General features: G+C 36.7%; 1 protein-coding gene across 2 annotated transcripts in view; it reads right to left on the bottom strand.

Moving 5' to 3' along the window:
* Positions 1–21800, bottom strand: part of prkcbb (protein kinase C, beta b) — a 261820-nt gene that overhangs the window by 89244 nt on the left and 150776 nt on the right. For both annotated transcript variants that reach the window (NM_200978.1, XM_005164005.6), the window contains 2 exon segments: positions 1313–1486; positions 7148–7288. In NM_200978.1, coding sequence (NP_957272.1) covers positions 1313–1486; positions 7148–7288 — 315 coding nt within the window.

Below are 21800 nucleotides of genomic sequence, written 5' to 3'. Positions count from 1 at the left end.
CGGTTCAGTAATAGTCATTACCGGTTATTATGCACTTCCGTCATTTATCTAATATGAGCTTACTATAGCGACGGAGGCAAGCGCGAGTATTTACCAATGACTTAATAACACAGAAACTGCACAATTTCACTGCGAATGTGTTTGCTCGACAGTCTTTTACGGACACTTACAGAAGAAGCCCCTATTTCACTGCGATTGAGAAAATGAAAGTAAACTCAATTTCTCTCTCTCACTGTGGCCCATTTGATTTGCTGGCGAGACTTTTCCTCTCCTCTCGGCGGTTACAGCAATACTACAAGTGCGTGTCTGCAGAGTGAGTTTTCTCCCCCGTGTCTGGATCAGCTGTGATCGCCGCTGCCGTTTATCGATGTCACTCATCAGTTAACAGCGTCAGAGCATTCAAGCCAATCGCAGCCCTTTCTGTTGAGCGTGTGACCAATCAGAATGGGAGCAGGAATTTATATTTGTTTATTTGTTATAATTGCTCATGTTGTTCTGTGCATGTACTTGAGTTTTTAAAGGTACAGTTCATATATGTGACTGTTTCTATTAAAGGAGAAAATTGTATTACAAATAGTATATAAATATAAATATATTTATACATTTTAATACAAGGATTGCTGTGCTTTGAAGAAAATATAAAACTGTGTATGGAAAGCATCGCCAATGCACCGCGATGCACCGAGATATCGAATTGAACCGAATTATTGGCATTATAATCTTAACCGAACCAAACCGTGAGACCAGCGTAGGTTCACACCTCTAATGAGAAGAGACAAAATGGGACAATACTAAAAGACTACATGAAATCAGACAAGAGCAGAAAACACAAGAGATGAAAGAAGAGATTAAACAAAAGTAAAACAAAGCAGACAAGAAAAGACTTCAAACAGAAGTCAAGAGATTAAACTAATAGACTAGACATGAAAAAATAAGAAGAGATTAGAAGAGGAAAGAAGAGATGAGAAGAAACCCCATGAAAGATCAGCAGAGAACAAGTTGAGAAGAGATGAGGCAAGAGCAACAGGATAAACGAGAAATTATATTTCAAATAGAAAAGAGATAAGAAAAGACAAGATGAGATGACATGAGGGGAAAAGAGAACAACATGAAATCAGACAAGAGCACAAAACACAAAAAAAGACGGTGAGAAGAGATGAGACGAGAGCAAAACAGAAAAGACAAGAAGAGACTTCAAACAGAAGACAAAACAGATCAAACTTTGAGATGAGATGAGAGAAGAAGAAAAGAAGAGATGAGAAGTAACAACATGAAAAGATTGCAAAACAGAAGTATGCTGAATATGCACTACCATTGTCTGAAAGCAGGAGTGCAGCTGGGTTAGGAACGGGGGTTTTCCTGACAAAGCCAGCACTCTCTTCTCCACCATAGTGCATTCGACATCATCGTCCTGGATCACCACGTCCTTCTTCAGGATCTTTATGGCAAACAGCTCATCCGCTCCCTTCCTCTCAGCCAACATTACCTACAAAAAATGCAAAGAGAGTGAAGATAAGCAGGACTGTTCAGTGTCAAACACATAACTGAAACATCAGAGAAAGCAAGCAGAGGAAAATTTGCACAAAAACACAGTAACAGTGCATGAGCTTCATGTATTAGCAGAACAGACACTGGCCTTTGACTGGGAATCAATACAGGAGCGTTTTCCCTCATTCTCAGCACGTTAGGCCAGAGAACAGCTGTGGTTGAAACACATACAATATACTGCACAGATATGAGGGGAACTTACAGACTGAAGAGACAAGATAGTCTGAGAACAATAAGCAACAGATCTGAGTGCCACACAATGACACGGTGCAAGAAATCGTGAGTGATGGGAGGGCAGATTTTAATTTGTGCTCATTTTTAGGATCGAGCCTGAAGGTATGAGTACTAAATAAATGGAAAGAGACAGACAAAAAAGAAGGTAAGATATAAAGACTACTTTGAGCAACAGACGTTCAGAAAGATTAAATCAATGTGAGGGAGACACGAGGTTAATGTTATAAGTGGTAATAAGGAAAACAATAATGAAAACAACGCATAAACATTTTTATTGGCTGAAATCACTGCAATTGTAAAAACAGGCAATTTTATATATTTGACTACAAATTGACAAAGACAGTTTATAGGTAAATGCAATCTGCCAAAACAGAATTAATGGCAAAAATAAACTTTAACAAAGCTAAATATGTCTTTAAAAGTGTTAACTAAGATTACAAATCCATTCATTCATTCATTTTCTTGTCGGCTTAGTCCCTTTATTAATCCGTGGTCGCCACAGCAGAATGAACCGCCAACTTATCCAGGACATTTTTACGCAACGGATGCCCTTCCAGCCGCAACCCATATCTGGGAAACATCCACACACACTCATACACTACAGACAATTTAGCCTACCCAATTCACCTGTACTGCATGTGTTTGGACTGTGGGGGAAACTGGAGCACCCGGAGGAAACCCAAGCGAACCCAGGGAGAACATGCAAATTCCACACAGAAACGCCAACTAAGCCGAGGATCGAACCAGCGACCTTCTTGTTGTGAGGCGACAGCACTACCTACTGCGCCATTGCGTCGCCAACATTACAAATTTGAAAACTAAAGTAAATATAGTGAAAAAGTAAATGACAGCAAAACATATAATTAAATTAAAATAATGAAATATATTAGATTTAAACTGATATTAAAAATAAATTAACAATATGTCATACACACATAAAATACACAACTAAAATTAACAAAGCCTGGCAGCATTCCAGCCATTATCCACATTTAGAGGTCTTCTAAAACATTTTGTTATGATAGACCTAGACAAAATTAAATCAAACACAAGCTACACTTTCATCCACCAATGGAATCCACAAAATTTTTTATGCGCATTGTGGTTGATGAAAATGCCAAGATGCACATCAATTCTAAAACTTGGAGAAACTTTTAATTCGATAACAAAAGATGTGCATGAACTACGATGGAAACACCGAACAAATTCCAGTATGTGTATTAAAAAGTCATGGGATTTTGTTATAAGAGATCAGGTGATATTACAAATGTGTGTGAATGAACAGACCAGCAGTCTAAGCACATTGTAAAACATGTGAAATGTTGTTTCGGTCATTCTAAAACTTTAATGTAACACAGTTTGCTGTATTTACTTTTGGCCCACAGCTCTCAATCAAAGCTTGAATTTTGGCCCTTCATGAGAAAAAGTTTGGGCACCCCTGCTCTAAACAGCACATACACATGGCGCTTGACTTACTAGATTCCATCCATATGCAAATCAAGCACATTTTACAGAATCAAGACTGTAGTTTAAACATTTTCAAAACCGTGCAGCTTTTAAAATAACAAGCTACTTTTATGACAGAAAGCATGCCAGTAAACAAACACGCTCTGCAAAAGTCTTATGTACTGTATATGTAACACCAGAAAGTGTGAACTTCTTTGCCGTGAATCTCTTCATGTAAATAAACCAAAGTTACTAATCTTGAATTTGTAGAAAGAGCATTTTAACAGTATCAGTGTTTCTATGTAAACTAAAGCTTCAGAATAGTTTATCTAACACTCTGGTCCATGCATGTGTATATGTGTGTGTGTGTGTGTAAATTTAAACCCAATCCAATATGCCTGACACAGCCACACAGCACTTCTTGTCCCCAAACCAATAGTGCTTCATCAGTGTGTGAAAGCATCTCTCAAATACCTCATTCTGCGTCAAGGTCACACACACACACACACACAGAATATCCTGACAGAGGAAAGGCAATGCTTGAAGAAACTTTACGGACAGCCTGGCTCTGCCTTTTTGCTCTCTCTTGAAATTAAATGCACATATTGAAATGAGTAGAGTTGTTTCAGTGTAAAGGCAGCCCCAGATGGACACCTTGTGACTGGCGATGGGAAAAGAGAAGCGATACACTTCAACATTACAGAGGACACCATCTGCTCCTCACAAGCTCTACACCCTAACACACACACACGGACGCACACACACGCATAATACTCTAGCAGCATAGCAAGCAGGTCATATCTATTCCAAGGCATTCATTACTGCTGCATACCTGTTTAGAAAATCGCACATCAAACAAAAGGTACACGAGTGCTCGAAAGTCTCAAGGACGCCGTCAGCTAGTGCAGACGGCACAAAAGTGTCTGCTGGGCTCTGGATGAGAACTGCTCCAGGATCAGCACATTCAAGGACAGAATCTGATCAATGATCAAGTCTCCCGCTGTGAGATCTGCATCAAACCCGTGAAAATCACACAACTGGACTTTGTGAAAATGCACATCTGTCAGCTTTTGAAGCTCCCTCTGCTGAACGCACATCATTACGGGGCACAGCGGCCTGCAACTTCTTTTTACATTTAAACACAGTGCTATGTCAATACCACCACTGACACTTAAATAAGCTTTTTCCCCAGAGTAAAAATCATTATTAGATTCATAAAAACATCATGATCACATACTTCAAAAGTAAAAATATACAAGATATTTAGACATTCTTGAAGATTTAAACTAAATTTGCTTAAAAGACTGAATGAAATTACTTACTTTTAATCATTTTGGAGAAAATTAAAGTTTTAACTTTCAGAAACGGGTTGTTTCTGGACGGTTGTGCTCTTTTTCATTTTATTTGATTGTCAACTAAAGCGCTTGATGTAGTTCTTTCCATTATTTAAGTTATTGAAGTCCATATAAGCTTGAAGTCAACAGCCTTTACTTGGTCAATGTGATGTATTTCCAGCTAAAACAAAATACCAAATGAAAGATCTCCAAGTACATTCTATATTTAATATTTTTATTCAAGAGGACTTTAAGTACCTTGTAATTTTTTTAGACCTTTTTCTGCTACGAGAAAACACTTGAGCCCTGAATGAGAAATGTTTAGATCAGGAAACAAATATTGATTAACACAATTATTTACCCTTCCCATTTTATTTATCTACAGTCTATGTAACTGCAGAGCAGCACGGGGTCAGCACAGGGTCTTGTACAGACCTTTGTGTGTGACGTTTGGTTGCCTCTGGGACTAAACGTACAAGACCGAACTGGACAGGTCAGTCCATCACACACGGCAGTGAAGTTGACATTTTGTTTGTCGTGGCGTTCGCGACATCAAACGACATCTCGGTTAATGATGCTGACAGAGGTCTGGCACTACTGTAAACCTCAACATATCAATATCATTTTTAAATCCTGTCGCCATGGCAACTGGCAGCAGCTGGCACATGACGATGCCCACTCACCCTCCTGCCTCCCATCTCGCTGACTTTTAGCTCTGCGGCCCGCTAATCTTAGTTGTTCAGAGTGACCACACAGCTCCAGATTACCTGCTGCTCGAAGCATCAGCGAGGCTACGTGATACCAGAGATTATGCCAGCTGCCGGTTTTGTATCCAGCATAATACCCAAGATTTCCAATGACACTAAACCCTGTGATATAATGACAGCACCCCCAGAGGAACCCGAAATCAACTTGCACGTCAATTTTGACTTAAGTTTGTAAATAAATAGGGCTGCACACTATATCGTTTCAGCATCGATATCGCAATGTGCGAATATGCAATAGTCACATCACAAGCAATTTCAATTGAATTTAAACTATTTGGACATAAGAAATCATCAAATTTGCAACTTTAACAAAGAAAATATGTGTTTAATTATGTAAACGATAAAGACTGTACCGTGTTATTTTACATTAATTGAATTTTTGTACATCTATACTGTCAGACTTCACTAAAAACTATAAAGCGCTATTTATTTTGATGTCATCTGTGCTTTCATTTATTTTATTTTTTATATATTTTTTATAATTTAGTACATTTTATGCAGATCCACTCTCAAAAAATCATCCCAATCAATGTAAAATCATGAATTCTTTCCAAATAGTCATTTTGATATGAAAATATTTATTTCGCAATATAAATTTGCAGAAAAACTAAATATTGCAATGTCATTTTTTTCAATTTCATGCAGCCCTATTATACTGTAATCATGATCACAGAATGTAATCGTTGCTAAAATCTAATTTATCTCAGCCTGAAAACTTGCTTTCATTACTCATATGGTTTTGTCATCTCAGAATCACAAAATATCTGCAGTTTTGACATTTGCTTGGACTTACACTATACTATGGGGCAATTAAACGCTTAATTTTGATTTGCTGATGAACAAAATCATTTATCATTTATAATTTAAACCATAAACGCACAGCTAAAGTAGTTATTCAATGCATTACAGTTACATATCCCTACTAAACAGAATAAAACAAAATTCATAAATTGAGATAAGAAAACTGACCCACACATAGGTGACAGTTGAGGACAAAAACAGAGAAATGTTTTGAAATACAACAGCTGATCAGTGTCTTTATGAGTATTAACCATGGCATATGTGAAATAATTAATTTCAGTTCAATGAATTAATAGAAAACAATTCAACTTGGGTGTGCCAATTCTACTAATTCAATAGCCTGTCGTTAATTATTCTATACTTAATAACCTCTGATAACCTCATTACTCTTAACTGTGAAATAGAATTAGGGCTGGAAAAAATATTGTTTCAGCATCAGCAATGTGTGCATCCGCAATAACCACATTACAATGTTGAGTCTGAATTATAGTTGACCAGGTGCCATAAAACACAGGATTTTTAGAGTCACTGCTCAGATTACTCATAATAAAATTAAAGTTTATAATTTGCATGTGTTTTTAAGGCCTGTGACGGAGCATTTCAAGAGAGTTTAAAACAATTGGGCACAATAACAGATTAATTGTATTTAATTATTTATACAGTGACGATGATACAGTGTTAATTTACATCTACAAAAACTTTACTTGTTTACTTAGAATTTCTCCAAATATTTGCATTTTAAACCTAAAACAAGATTATTTTGCTGACCCCACTGGCAGATTATTTAGCTTGTTTAAAGGAAAATCTCGCTTCATTTTGACTTATTATTTCTGAAAGTGAATCTATATTAATAAATCGATTTTCTTTATTTTTCTGATATTTTGACTAGAAACAAGACAACCCCAAAGTAACTTGCATTGTGATTACTGTGATTAATTTCTGGACCTAAATTCTTGTTAGACTACCTAGAAAAGTCAAACACACAGAAAGAGCTTGAAAAATGAGGACGGGACTTACCTTTCCAAAGCTACCCTTTCCTAGAACCATGAGGAAATTGAAGTCAGACAGTTTCATGCGGTCCCGGTTGCCATTACTGTCGAATTTGGAGATGGCGTTAGAGGAGGAGCCATCTGTTTTGCTGGGACCGATTTTAGCTCTCTGTTGGGAAAAGGCAAAAGGAAACAATAAGCTTACGTTAAAGTGGGGTCATGAAAGACAGACACAACATTGTTTAATGTTGATCATGTTTATTTCTAGCACTGTGTTGACTTTCATTGAGACTTCCGTTGTTTTTGTACTAAACCAATGATATTTGCAGTCTCCTTGCCCAGAGGTCTATGCATGCTCCTATATTAAAGCTCTGGATATTGGCATTAAGCTGATCATTTTTTCCATGTTATTGCTATAAAACATACAAATTGACATTTGTCCATTTACTAAATTATAAATACACTGTTTAAATAAATAAATAAATAAATTAGTAATAAAATCAACCATTTTGCTATACATGTGAATTTAAACATCAATTTACAATAAGGTCGCATTAGTTAATGATTGGTAATGCATGCATTTAGACAAAAGCTAACATTACATGATAGTTTGAGACTCATGCGCTGATTGACGGCCGCATAGTTTCAGTAAACATGTAATACTCATCATTTCAGAAAGGACTGAATAAATTCCATCACAAATACATTTAATAAACTTATTTAGCATTTTTGATTAATGAGCTGTATTTCAGCTTTATCCGGCTTTACATTAACACCCGCTAAATGCGGGTAGATTCCGATTGTGGCAGGTTAGAGAGCCACTCCTACTAGCTACTTTGGCTGGCTGAAACTCATTTTTAAATTATCAGTGCTGGCTCGTCGTCACTACAGATTAGACTGTTAGGTTATGATCATTTGTCTATATGCCTACAAATGTGATCTTAGAATCGTGAAGAAGCATGACTGACAAAAACAGCTTTTCGCGCCAGCAAAATAAAGCAGGTGAGTAACGAATGAGAGGATCCTGCGCACGGTGAGACAGGCTTTCCTCACTCACTGACGAGGGCTTTAGTGTCGCACGCACAGATGATTTGATGCGCACAAATGTTTAAAAGCACCTGTGCCGTTTCCTCACTCAAAGCAACCGTGCCTGTAAACAAAACTAGCGTGATCCTCGTGCACCCACAGTCCTTCAAGGGCTCGAGATTCATTGTAAGCAGCAGCAGTTGTTGCTTTCGCTTTAACCATTCTTCGAACAGATTATTAATTGGCCTAACATTAACTGTGTGTGTTGTTTAATATTCATCCTTTTACAATACTATTGCTTTAATATGTTGTTGTATGTATAGTTAACTGGTGATCTGGGATCTAGAGACAGAACAGACCACTGTCCATAGTTTTAGATGAGTTTTAGTTTTAAATGATAAATGTGTATGGATACAGCAGTATTTTGCTTGCTTTGACACATTATTTAAAATTTGTGGCAAGGACATAATTAGTTTGGTGTGGCCACAGAAAAAAAACAGGTAAATCCTTATTGTGTTGAGCCCTGAAAAGTCCTGTGAAAGAAAACTAATTGCAATGCGACAACTTTTCATGAAAGCATGACCCATTTTCTCATGCTCATTGAGTAAGCTCATAAACAATAAACAGTTAAATGAATGAGGAGGCAAGTGGAAAAAACACAAAATCTAAATTAAGTCACTTTAGCGTGCCACAACGCATGCCAAAGTCAAATTTATGCATATAAAATATATTTTCCCAACAACACAATTGTGGCTAGTTAAAATGGCGAGTGGCTAGTAATGATGGAAAGCTACAAGCCAAAGTGGCTGGTGATCAAAATAAGTTCATGTCAAGCCCTAGGCGTAGCACATGAGAAGAGGACATGCACGTGGAAGCAGTAGGCGGGGAAAAGCAGCTCATTTGGATTTAAAGCCACAGGCTACAAAAACAGCTAAACTATACTCAAGACGGCAAAATGGGCAGATTCTGAAGACTATAATAAATTATCTGATGTCTATTTTGAGCTGAACATTTACAGACACCAAAAGCTTATCTTACATCTTGTAAAAGGAGTAAAATAAGTGCCGTTTAAAACTACTCTTAAGAGGTGTTTTTAAATTTTGTCTGAACTGTTTTTAATGAAACTAGCTAAACATATAAACTATAAACAAATTTAACCATGAAAGCAATCCAATAGCATGTGTTTTACTGCCTCTGAAAGAAGTAAAAAGTTGGCATGCTCAAAACTTTGTAGACCCCATTTATACCCATATTTAGTCATCTACTTGTGATAAGAATGCCAAAAACACCTCTTACTGTAAATAGCAGGATTAAATATCACCAATGAACGAGAGAGCAATATGAAGTAAAGGGCAGTAATAAAACAAGTGAGAGAACAAATAAGAGCACAAAGACACCAAGTCATTGCGAATCATGAGCAAACAACAATCCCATGTTTCCCCAATGACCATCTTATATTTATTCCTTCTTATTTTTTCCGAACTGTTAACTGGTCTCCACAATATTGGTGACTTCAAGTTTTACTATCCTGCTGGGGACATTTTGGCCTCACAATGCTGCCAAATCCTGACCTACACAACCACGCACACACAAACAAACACAAACCACAGCCTGACATGACTGACATCCCCTGGTTTGTTTTTCTCTGTAGATGTTACTGAATTTCTTAAGCAGGTCTATTCATCACTTCGCTGCTAAATCTGTCAAACACATGATTCAGCAGACGCCGAGTAAACCCGTCACCCGGACTTGCAGATCAAGCATTTTTTGCCTATTGTGTGCACGCGTGAAAGAGACAGCATGTATCTGTAATACAAAGCAAGATATTAAATATGTCTTTGGCAGGGTTTGTAAAGCAGCTCTAAAGTGTTTGTTAGACACAGAGGAAGTGGGTGTGTGTCTCTCGCTCTCTCCGGGTGAACGTTTAGTTTCTGGCAGGGATCTCGCTGGCCAAGCTGGCATGCCACGGACTGACAGACGGCCTGTGTAAATGTCTGTGGTTTCTTCTGTGTTAAGTGTGTGTGTGCGGCGCGGTCACAGGCTGAAGGGAAGTGTACTGCCGATTTTCTTGTTCGCCAACTTTCCCCTTCACAGTCCACTGAGAACTGATCCATTATCTACAGCTGTGAGCCAATCACACCTACAGCAGCCTAGCCACAGGTCTCTCTCTCACACACACACACACACACACACACACACACACACACACACACACACACACACACACACACACACACACACACACACACACACACACACACACACACACACACACACGCGCGCATACACACACATCATACTGTCTCGCACAAATGCACTAAAAGCTTTTCTCATTCACAACACGTTTGAACAGCACACTAAACAATACAGTGTGTCACAATTACTTACATATTTTGTTTGTTACGCTCTGTATGCACTATTTTACCAGAATATTTTTCCTATTCAAAAAAAAAAAAGTCTACTTCAAGCAAACCTAAAACAAGATCATTTTACTTGGGAAGAAAAATGCATTTTGATAAGACTGATGATTAACCAGGGCTTTCTAAACATAGACTTTACTTGGGAGAGCCGCCCAGGTATAATAACAGCCACCCAAGTATATTAAGTGAATTATTTTTTTATTATACTTTTACACTTTTTTTTGTAAACGCCAATATAAACAAACATCAGTAAGCGATGTAGTCTAACATTTTCTCTCCTTTACTCGTTTCATACTGCTTGTTCTGTGTGCGTGAGGCAGACAGTCTCACATGCTCTGCAGACCCACAGAGACCCACACCTTTTTGTGTCAGGCCAGGGTTTCTAAATCTACTAAAATGTCTGGGATTTGCTTTTGCTTTCAAAGCAGTTGTTCATTTTATGTACACAGCCATGATGGAGATTAGATAATTAATTCTTTGATCTAAATGACTCGGAAAAACTTTGCTAAATACTAAATTGGCAGCAGAATATTTGTACACCAAATGGGTAATCAACTCATTTGTCTATACATTTTATTCTTGTAATTATTATCATTTTAGAGATATTGTCGGTTTTTATTCTTTTTTTCTGTCATTTACTTCTCATTTGCAGTTTATTTTATTTTTGTTTATTTTAACTTGATGATGTCAATATACATATTTTATACATACTTTAATAGTTTATAAGAGAAAAAGCATAAAGAGAAATAGTGGATGTCTTTTATTTATATAAAAGCCTTGTTTTTTTTGTTTTTTTTGCTTTAACACATTTAAAAGAAAACATTTAAAAATAGGTAATAATAAAAATGGTGTTAAAATTCAAATTATGTTTAGTTTGATGCATATACTTAACTATTTATGTGCTGTGGGTAAAAGGAAGTATATTTTAAATCCCGTGGGTAGCACTGTTAACTAATTTTTTTAATATCTATGAATTATTTATTTGGTTATTTAATGATTTTGAAGCAGTATCTTTTCAAGTTTTTTTAATTTCTAGGTTTTGCCGGCTGACACATTTGCCGAATTTTCCTTGCCAATTGTAATCTTTTTTTTTTTTCTTTGGGTTCAACTTGGAATTTCTCTAAACCTTGCAGAGCCCGAGGGATCACAGTGAGTGCTCCTACTTGGCCCCACCTTAATTCCAAGTTTATGTTTGATCATTTTAATTTCAATATTTGCTTTATATACAGTAAATGCTTGTTCTTGAATATTTAACAATGTATATGTATTGTCATTGTATTGATGTAATGAAGTCTGGGTTTTAATATTTGGACATTTATATGTTTTATAATTTTTTTTTTAAAATCTATATTTACCCTTTAAACATATATTTAAACAATTATTCATAATATAACATTTTTTAGGGTTTTAGTTAAAGTAGTGCTGCATGGGTAAAGAGTTATAATACATTTGTATTAACTGTGTATATTTATTTTGTAGATATAAATACACCATACCTGCTAACATTTATCTCTAAAAATCCAAGAGACCAGGGAAGTGGGTGGGGGGTGAGGTGTCTGAAGAACACAGCTGAGAACCGGGTAATAACTGTACTATGCATGGGGTTTCGGCCGGCTGCTGCAATCGTACACTATATTAAAGTTGTCAACTCGAGGGTGTTACAGACTATACCAAAAAGCTGAGGACCTTTGGGGTAAAATTATGGAAGTTTTCTGGAAGAAATAACAATTTGGGAGGGCAGCGGGAGATGGGTCTGAAATACAGGAGACTCTGGGGAATAATGAGAGTGTTGGCAGCTACTGTATCAGCTATAAAATACACACATGCATGCATATGTTTAAGAAAATGTTTATTCATATTTATACACAGAAAAAAATATATACAAATGTTAGGAAGCCACACAATGGCTCAGTGGTTAGCACTGTCGCCTCACAGCAAGAAATTCGCTAGTTCAAGTCCCAGCTGGAAGAGTTGCCATTTCTGTGTGGCGTTTGTTTTTTTTTGGCAGTATGTTATCCCAGTGTTCGTGTTGATTTCCTCGGGGTGCTCCGATTTTCCCCACAGTTCAAAAACATGACCTACAAATGAATTGAGTAAAATAAATTGGCCGTAGTGTATGAGAGTGTGAATATGAGAGTGTATGGGTGTTTCCCAGTACTTGGTTGTGGCTGGAAGGGCATCCGCTACATAAAACATACGCCAGAATAGTTGGTGGTTGACCAACACGGAGAGCGACAACGCATAGCTTTAATGCACATAAAGTGAATGCGGCCATTTTAATATTTATTTCAAGGTGCTTTCAAGCCAAAATGAAGCGAAAGCATAATATTATATCATTATTATATTACATTTGAGATTGGCTGTTTGATGCTACTTTCACTTTTCATTGAAAGATTGAAAAAGGAGGAGAAACACTGGTAAATACTTAAATGGGATGATAGCGGGACACGATTAATCACGATTAATCTCTGCCCAGCACTAATTTAAACATGTCCTTGTATTGACAGAAAAAAAAAAAAAAAACATGCGCAATGATAATAAAATTTGATGCAAGTGCCACCAGGCTACATCTCAGTAAAAGCATACACTAAATATTTTGTACTATTTAATTCGCCAACAGCCATTTAATGCAGTGCACACACATCTCTTACAGTACATATGCCATAGATACGCTGTGATGTACAAGGGGTGACTGTAATTGACAATATGCTGAGTTGATTTCAGTTTACGCAACTTTACAATCATTCCAAATGAATTTCTGCATCCCTCTCACTTCTCCCATGATTCCTCTGTTATTTACCAGCAAAATGAAGGTGTAGGATTGCCTAGGTCCCTCGGCCCATCCCACACACTGCTGTCTTTCTGCCCTCATGGAGTACATTCAATTTTAATTTCTAAACTGCTGCCATATTGTGAGGCTGGCATGAAGCTCAGTCTAGCATAGAATTCCATTAACCCACTCCCTACTGTTCAGACGGCACACTTCACACCGTCCCTGCAGACAAGCATGCAGCCGGGCCAGAGCCACACTCACTCATATGTCCCCGCTATTAAGACTTTTCTCATTTAAAAGGGGACACATGATGATAATCTGACATCTTTCCATGTTTAAGTGCTGTAATCGGGTCTCGGGTGCATCTACCAACCCAGAAAATGTGAAAAAGCACAACCCTGTAACTTTGGCTTTAATAAATGGGCTGATTTTGCTTCCAGATATACAGTAGTCTAGAAAGGGGATCTTATTATATATAACCAATAATCTGCACATTTCCATCCACAGTTTGCCATTTCTGTTTGCTCAATGGAGCAGCTGGAGATTTAAAATGTTTGCGCCAGAAAAAAACATTACAAATGTTCTGTTGGATGTACTACAAACATAAGAACAAACATCTAAGCCACTGAGGACATTCTAGTTGAATACACAAACTCTGCATTTTTTGCCCACTTCAATATGACACCTGAGATTTTTTTTTACATATTGATACTGTTTAACACACAAGCTACTGATTCTAATAAGTTCTAACAAACTAATTCTGCTATTGTAATTAATTTGATCGAGGATGATGTCTGATTGTTGGTGCTCCAGGAAGAAATTGAGGAGGTTGATGTCATGAAAGGTATTACTTATTGGTGTAGTACATGTGTATTAGCTTTGTCAATATGAAAAAAAAATCATATTTTTGTTTTATTAAAAGGTTTAGAAACCAAATTTAAAAGATAGTTTCATTGCGTCACAGGTAGCTCTCTCACAACGCGCAAATCTTAGGATCTAAAAAAAAAAACAACAACACGTGCATATTTACAAAAAATAAATAAATAGGCACTGGAACATTAAAAGGCAGACAGGACAGGGAGTGACAACAATGCAATAGCAGACAACAAAAAGAACTAAACACACTCATGGATATAGATACACAAGACATGATTGAACTGCTAACAAACAAGGTAAAGACACAGGTGTAACTAATGACACTAATGAATGGTGGGAAAACTGAACAAAGAAATCACATGGCAGTAACAGAAATCACATAGAACACAACACATGAGACAAAAAACACATGGCACACAACACAACGAAGACACCAGATTGTGACATATTGGTGATTCCAAATATGAAACTTAATAACAAATTTAGTAGGGGCAAATCTGACTAGCTATAATAACTGATCTGTGAATATCTACATATTCTGGGGACACCAGAGACTTATTTTACATCTTATGAAAAAAGGCATATGTCTCCTTTAAAGGTATAAGATTTTCCTAAAATGAATTTTCAATCAGTGTTCACTTTCATGCTGTTCTTTTTTTTTTTTTGTTAAAGATAAAATGAGAAATTTAGAATAATGTGCAGGCTGCTCTTTTCATCACAATTACAATGAATGGGAGACGGAACTCAAGCTTCAAAAAGCACTTAGAAGCTTCATATTTTCTGAAAGGCAAGAAGTTATTCATTGAAATCCTTGGCCTAAGAACTGTTCTAGCTTTCGAGATTTTTAAGCCAAATCTTTTCAAAGAAACCATTCATCGAGCTTAGCTGAATTATTTGTACACTAATTAAACGGATCTGTTTTTCATGACTTCAGATAACATTCTAGTTATCAATATTTCAGTGACTCCAGGGAAGGACTGCAAGCGAACGACTTGGTTTTTTTTCTGTTTCTTTTCCACACAAGTCACATGTACAATGAGCATTTTATACTGATTTACACGTCTGTTTTTGAACATTTAATTACATTTGCATTTTGTATAATTTAAATATTTTCTGATTTTAATTTAAATTTGTTTTGAGCCCAATCTCATTGGAAATATGTTCCACTGCCTACATTTTGGCAAAACATGAAATACATCCACAAGATGACAGTGGTTTGCTTGGTGATCTGACAAACACCGACTTAAACCTTTCCCTAAACCCAACTAACAGTGCTTTTAAAAGCAAAAGTAAGACAAAAAAGTACACTTTTTCCACATAATTTTACTTTGAATTTTACATTGCTTTTATCTAATTTGTGGAACTCTGCTTTACTGGACTCAAGCTAGAGCGCTCTGTCATTTAATACAATACAATTTCCGCTTGTTAAGTGTGACGTTACGCGAAGCTGCTTCCAGGTCCAAGCACTCTATTCTACTCAATAGGGAGACTCATGAAATGGTAATAATAAACGTTTACAAAGCGATTTAATACTTTCGAAAATCACGATCGCAATGTATATTTCCATGCCTAATATCCAATGGCCAGAAGGTGATTCATCTTTTTATAAATTGTTAAAATATTGGTATTTGTGATGCAGCAAGCCCAGAGATTGTTGTGTACACTATGACTTTATATATAATTAACTTTAATGTGTGATATGAATAAAAAGTGATCATACACAAATGATTGCTCAACTCAAATGAGTGGCGGCTTGGACCCGGAAACAGTATTACATACGTCACCAACACGTCACCACTTAACAAGCGGATAAGCTACCAAGCAAACTGATCACAACAGAAAAATTTTTCCATATGAAGATAAATATGTGATGCAAACCTATATGATTAGTAATCATAGACACTAGTTGTTGGAATCACAGGTAAACTCACATTACAATATTATCACAATATTTTGCCCCAATATTGATTTATTACGATATCAGCGATTCTGTGATAAATCACAAGATCATCCACAATATATAAGGACAAAAATGCAAAAAGTAAGTGGCAGTTCAGTGGGTGCAAATGCCTTGTTGATGCCAGAGGTCAGAGAAGAATTACCAGACTGGTTCCAGCTGATAGAAGGGCAACAGTAACTCAAATAACCACTCAACTGAGGTATGAAGAAAAGCATCTCTGAACACACAACACGTCCAACCTTGAGGCAGATGAGCCACAGCAGCAGAAGACCACACCGGGTGTCACTCCAATCAGCTAAGAACACGAAACGGAGGCTACAATTTGTACAGGCTCACCAATTTGAACAAAAGAAGATTGGAAAAACGTTGCCTGTTGTGATGAGTCTCTATTTCTGCTACGAATTTGGCATCAACAACATGAAAGCTTGGATTTATCCTGCCTAGTATCAATGGTTCAGGCTGGTGGCCCATTAGCACCAACTGAGCCTATTTTAGAATTATTGCTGACCATGTCTAACTCAGGCGACTTCCAGCAGGATAACACACCATGTCATAAAGTGTGAATCATCTCAAGACTGGTTTCTTGAACATGACAATGAGTTCCCGATACTCAAATGGCCTCCACAGTCACCAGAACTCAATCCAATAGATCACCTTTGGGATGTGGTAAACAGGAGATTCCCATCATGGATGTGAAGCTGACAAATCTGCAACAACTGCGTGAAGGATTATGACAGTTCTGAAGGCAAACAGGGGTTCAAGCCAGTACTAGTAAGGTGTACCTAAAAAAGAGACCATCGAGTGTATCCCTTTTATTGACAGGACATTTTATATAATTGCAACATGTTGCAACAATGCTGATATGCGGAAAGCAGTTTGTGACTAAAAAGGTCACGTCATGCAATGCATTGGCATCCTAATTTAAAAAACTTTTTTTTTAATTTTTTAAATTTAACAAAAACTGTCGAATTAGTAATTTATTGCTTTCTAGTTTTCTGTAAACTTAATTAATACACGTAACTATTGATACTTAAAGTAAAACTTAATTTATTTTAACTTGATTAATTCATAAAGTAAACTTAGCAAAACTTAATTAGTAAACACATATTTAGCCCTGCGTGTACTGCAGCCAAAGCGAGAAGGGTATAAACAGAGGTCTGAGCCAGCTCCAAGTGAGTGGGAATTGAGCTCCAAGTAGGCTCAACAAACCTGGAGTTTTTATTTATTTAATGTCTTGTACATGACACGGAGTCCAATATTGTGCTTCATGAATGTCTACACCTACTACAACCCTAAACCCCAGCTTAACAGTAACCTGATGTGTTTTTTTTAACGTCTACACCTGCCCCAACCTTAAACCCAACCTCACAGCAACCTATTGTGTTTTATTAATGTCTACTCCACCTACACCACCTAAACCCAACATACTTGTGGCGCAAGTCTCTCCCACTTGGATGTCATCAAACCTACTTGTGGCGTAAACCCTCCCATTTGGAGGTCTCAAGGCTGCAGCTATACCTACTTGGCCAAAGCAGTAAACAGCTGCAGTGTGAATACTGATTAATTAATTTAGATCTTTTGAACATTTAAATAAATATCGATTCTTGGTGCTCGAGTATCAATAATGTATCGCAGCCATAAGTTTCCTGGTATATAGCCATATAGATATTTTGTACTACCTCTAATAGACGCCATTAGTCGTTTTGTAGCATGTATTATGTGAACTGCACTAAAATTATTATTTATTTATTGATAACATGTCCCTGTAATTACAATTAGTGTGGAATGAACAAAAGTTGTTAACGTCATACTGCCCTGCAGTGTTCATTATACCTAAAAACTGCAGCCAAACATGTTTTTGAGGTTTCACAAAAATGTCTGAAACACGTATTTCTAATGAGTCTGTGTTTTGTAATCACCCTGCAAAGGAGCAACCAGCACATTATTCAAAACTTCTTCATTGGTGCACCACAGTAGGAAAAAAAACATACACACTTAAAGAGCACCTACTTTACCCATTTTTTAAAATTTAAGATGAGTCTTTTGTGTCTCCAGAGTGTGTCAGTAAAGTTTCAGCTCAAAACACCCATCAGGTTATTTTTTTTATACCTTTCAGAACATTAGAATATTCTGCTCTCAACACATTATAGCTACCCTTACATTGCGCAGGGCCTCAAAATGAGAGCGATTTGGATCCTATTTTAACATCAGAAAGTAAAATTTAAAAAGAGACTTATTGTGTCCCTATCATTCCAATATGACTGCGGACACACTATACCTACACACTGTCCAAACTGCTTCCGGAAGATGATTTTCATCATCTGTGCCCTTTAAAAACACAGGAGACAGAGTAAATGATCCCCCAATCTTCATTTGTATCCAAATTCTCCCTCTAAACTCTATAATCTCTGTATGTTTTCCTCTTGTCTGGCTCTGAAGGTCGTGGCTGTGTGTAAGTCTGTGTGCAGGACATGTGGCCTCTGGGGAAAAGCCATTTGAGAAGCTCTGTCTCCCCATCAAAGCCACAAGTTGAGTGGCTGCATTGATCTCTGCTCACACACACACACACACCATATAGTACGCAGATAAAATGCTCTCCACCTTCTCCTCCTCCTCCATCGATTGCTGGGCGTCAACAAGCGATTAGCTCTGTTTCCAGCAAAGAGCCTCATCACTGGACGATGGCAGTGTTTCTTTTGTAAAAGACAAACATCTCAGCCTTATTCGCTCTGCACACACACATACACACAAGCACACACTCGAACAGACATCACGCGCCCTTGTGGTGATAAGTTTTATTTGTCTGATCCAGAACGGGCAGAGTGGAAGAGAGAGAGAGAGAGACAGAATGAGGAGGGAGGGATGAAAAGGAAAGGAAACAAATGCTAATGTGGGTAGATTTCCACTGAGCTCAATGCCTCGCTTTCACCGCGCTTCACTGCACACAAATACCGTCATTTCAGCGCAGCGGTGCGGAGGGTGGAGAGAGAATGGATGGGGAGAAAAAATAATAAATAGAGCAAAACAGAGAAGGGAAGTCATTTGTTTGCGGTAGTGAGACGTGGAGGGAGCTGGTGATATCCTGACAGGTCAAATTGCAGGTGAATAAAAGTTGAAGAGATGCTATCAACAGGAGGAGAGGCAACGCAAGGCAATGCACAGCTGGTGGATAGGGTATAAGATGAGCTTATATTTATCATCATATCCTGACTATGTTATGAATTGCATTTTTTTTTCTGTATTTAAAAGTTGTACATTACATTTGAATACGCAAATAAGGCATCATTTCATTAAATATTAAGTAATTTGTATATTTTTATAGCACAAAAGTCTGAACTCTGGATGACATCCCTTAGTTTTACATCCCAATGTTGACTGGTATAGTGTGTGTGTATGTATATTTATTATGTATACTGTATGTAATACATACACATACATAAGAGCAAAACTATACAAACAATTTTGGTGCATTCAAACATTAATTTTCCTTCAGCTTAGTCCCTTTATTCATCAAGGGTCGCCACAGCGGAATGAACCACCAACTAATCCACCATATGTTTTACACAGCAAATGCCATCATAGCTGCAATCCAGTGCTGTGAACACTGGATGACATATAAGAGTCAAAATATTTTTGTATCTTTTTTTTTCATTCCATGATTCAGATAATACTGCGAAAAAGCTAAATAAAATGACTAGAAAACTATTTAATCTCTTTATTAGTTTTACAAATGTACAGTACAATAGAATGTTGTATATAGCATGTAGCCAGCCTGGTGAAAAGGGTGGTTATTTTATCTCAAAAAGTGGTCCTTATTGCAGTTATTCGCTTCATTGTCTATTTAATTGTGAAATTTAACTACTGTATTTATAGTGACAAGCACTATTTTAGCTGGATTATCATGTTGGATGGTCATCATAACTACACTTTTTAACGTGCCAAAGATATTTCCTAAATATTTAGAATAAAGAAATATAAATTAAGTACTTTTTTTTCATAATGGAAATTTATTACATCATATATCACAAAAAGGAATCTGTTAAAGTTTTACATTAAAATTGTATCTATTGTCATTTATTAGGCAAATAACAAACTGGCCAGCATATTCAACTTTCCTCAGTCAGAATTTGGCCCTTTAAATAATAAAAAATGTAAACACAGTAATAATAATAATAATAATAATAATAATAATAATAATAGTATATCTTCACAATGTTTCTAGCCTCTCTTGTAAAAAGTACATTTGTAAAATTCATGAATAACAACAACAGCCAAATTAGTATTCAAATTCTTTATATGGGTCGCTTTTGGTTCTTCACTCCTTTCACTGGTCATTTTTTTGTTTCAAGAATAAGGTCCATGATTTAGAATAAAAGTTACTTATAAAGTATTTTCTCCATTTAAAAACAATACAGTAGCGAAAGATAAATGGTCTTACATCAGATTGTATATTTTCTTGCACAGCTGGTTGTTGGACTCATGAAAAATGATTGTTTGTATTGTAAAACTGATTAGCTAAAGTTACATCAAAGTGAGGATTCTGTTTGATATTAAAGACTTTTTCGATGGGTTATTTTTACTATTTATAATGGCATAGCAGTAAAAATAGGACAAATGAGCTCATGTATAGGACAAATTCTGGACCTTTGTTAGTCCAAACCTTGGCTACGGGCCTGTATGAATGTATCCCTCTGTTACAAAAATTAGAATACAGATATCAAAAAACTGTGTGTTTATGTGCATGTAAGTGCTGCTGAACTGGAGAAAAAAAAAGTTTGGCTAAAAGTCTGGGAGAAAACAAAAACTCGGCTTGAGAAAACAACCTTAATAAATATGTGTTGTTACTGAAATCTACAGACAGAAATGGATAAAGTGCGAAAAAAGACAGCCTTTAAAATGTGATTTCCAAAAAGCTCAAAATTGACAGGAAGCTGAAAAGTGTTTTTGCTTGCATTGTTTTGCCTTAACAGTTCTGATTACACCTTTTGACAAACACACACACACTCACACAAACAAATACTACCACAAAAAAAAAAAAAAAAAAACTGTTTACATACAGACAAGTTTGAGGAAGTGTTCACCAGAATTAGCAATGCTAACATTCAAGATAATCTTTATCACTCAGCAGTTTTCTCTGAAGATCCTACCTGGCATTTAATGTCTTTTTTAAAGTCCGAATTTAAGGTTTTTGTTAAATATTCCTGCTTTTTATAATTTGATTTTGATCGAAGACTAAAATTGTTAAAAATTTGTGCTGTCTAATTGTTAATATAAAGCTGCCTAAATTAGCTTAACTATTTTTGGTTAAAAACATGCACTGAAGGGAAACACGGTGGCTCAGTGGTTAGCACTGTTGGCTCACAGCAAGAATGTCGCCGGTTTGAGTCCGGGCTGGGTCAGTGGGCATTTCTGTGTGGAGTTTGCATGTTCTCCCCGTGTTTGCGTGGGTTTCCTCAAGGTGCTCCGGTTTCCCCCACAGTCCAAAGACATGTGTTATAGTTGAATTGAATAAGCTAAATTGGCTGTATAAGTGTGAATGAGAGTGTATGTTTCCCAGTACTGGGTTGTGGCTGGAAGTATGTAAACTTGCTGGATTAGTTGGTGGTTCATTCTGCTGTGGTGACCC

Source organism: Danio rerio, chromosome 3, assembly GCF_049306965.1.
Source record: "Danio rerio strain Tuebingen ecotype United States chromosome 3, GRCz12tu, whole genome shotgun sequence".
NCBI classification, from domain to species: Eukaryota; Metazoa; Chordata; class Actinopteri; order Cypriniformes; family Danionidae; genus Danio; species Danio rerio.
Note: the sequence above shows the minus strand (reverse complement) of the source record. Positions and strands in the feature narration are given on the sequence as shown.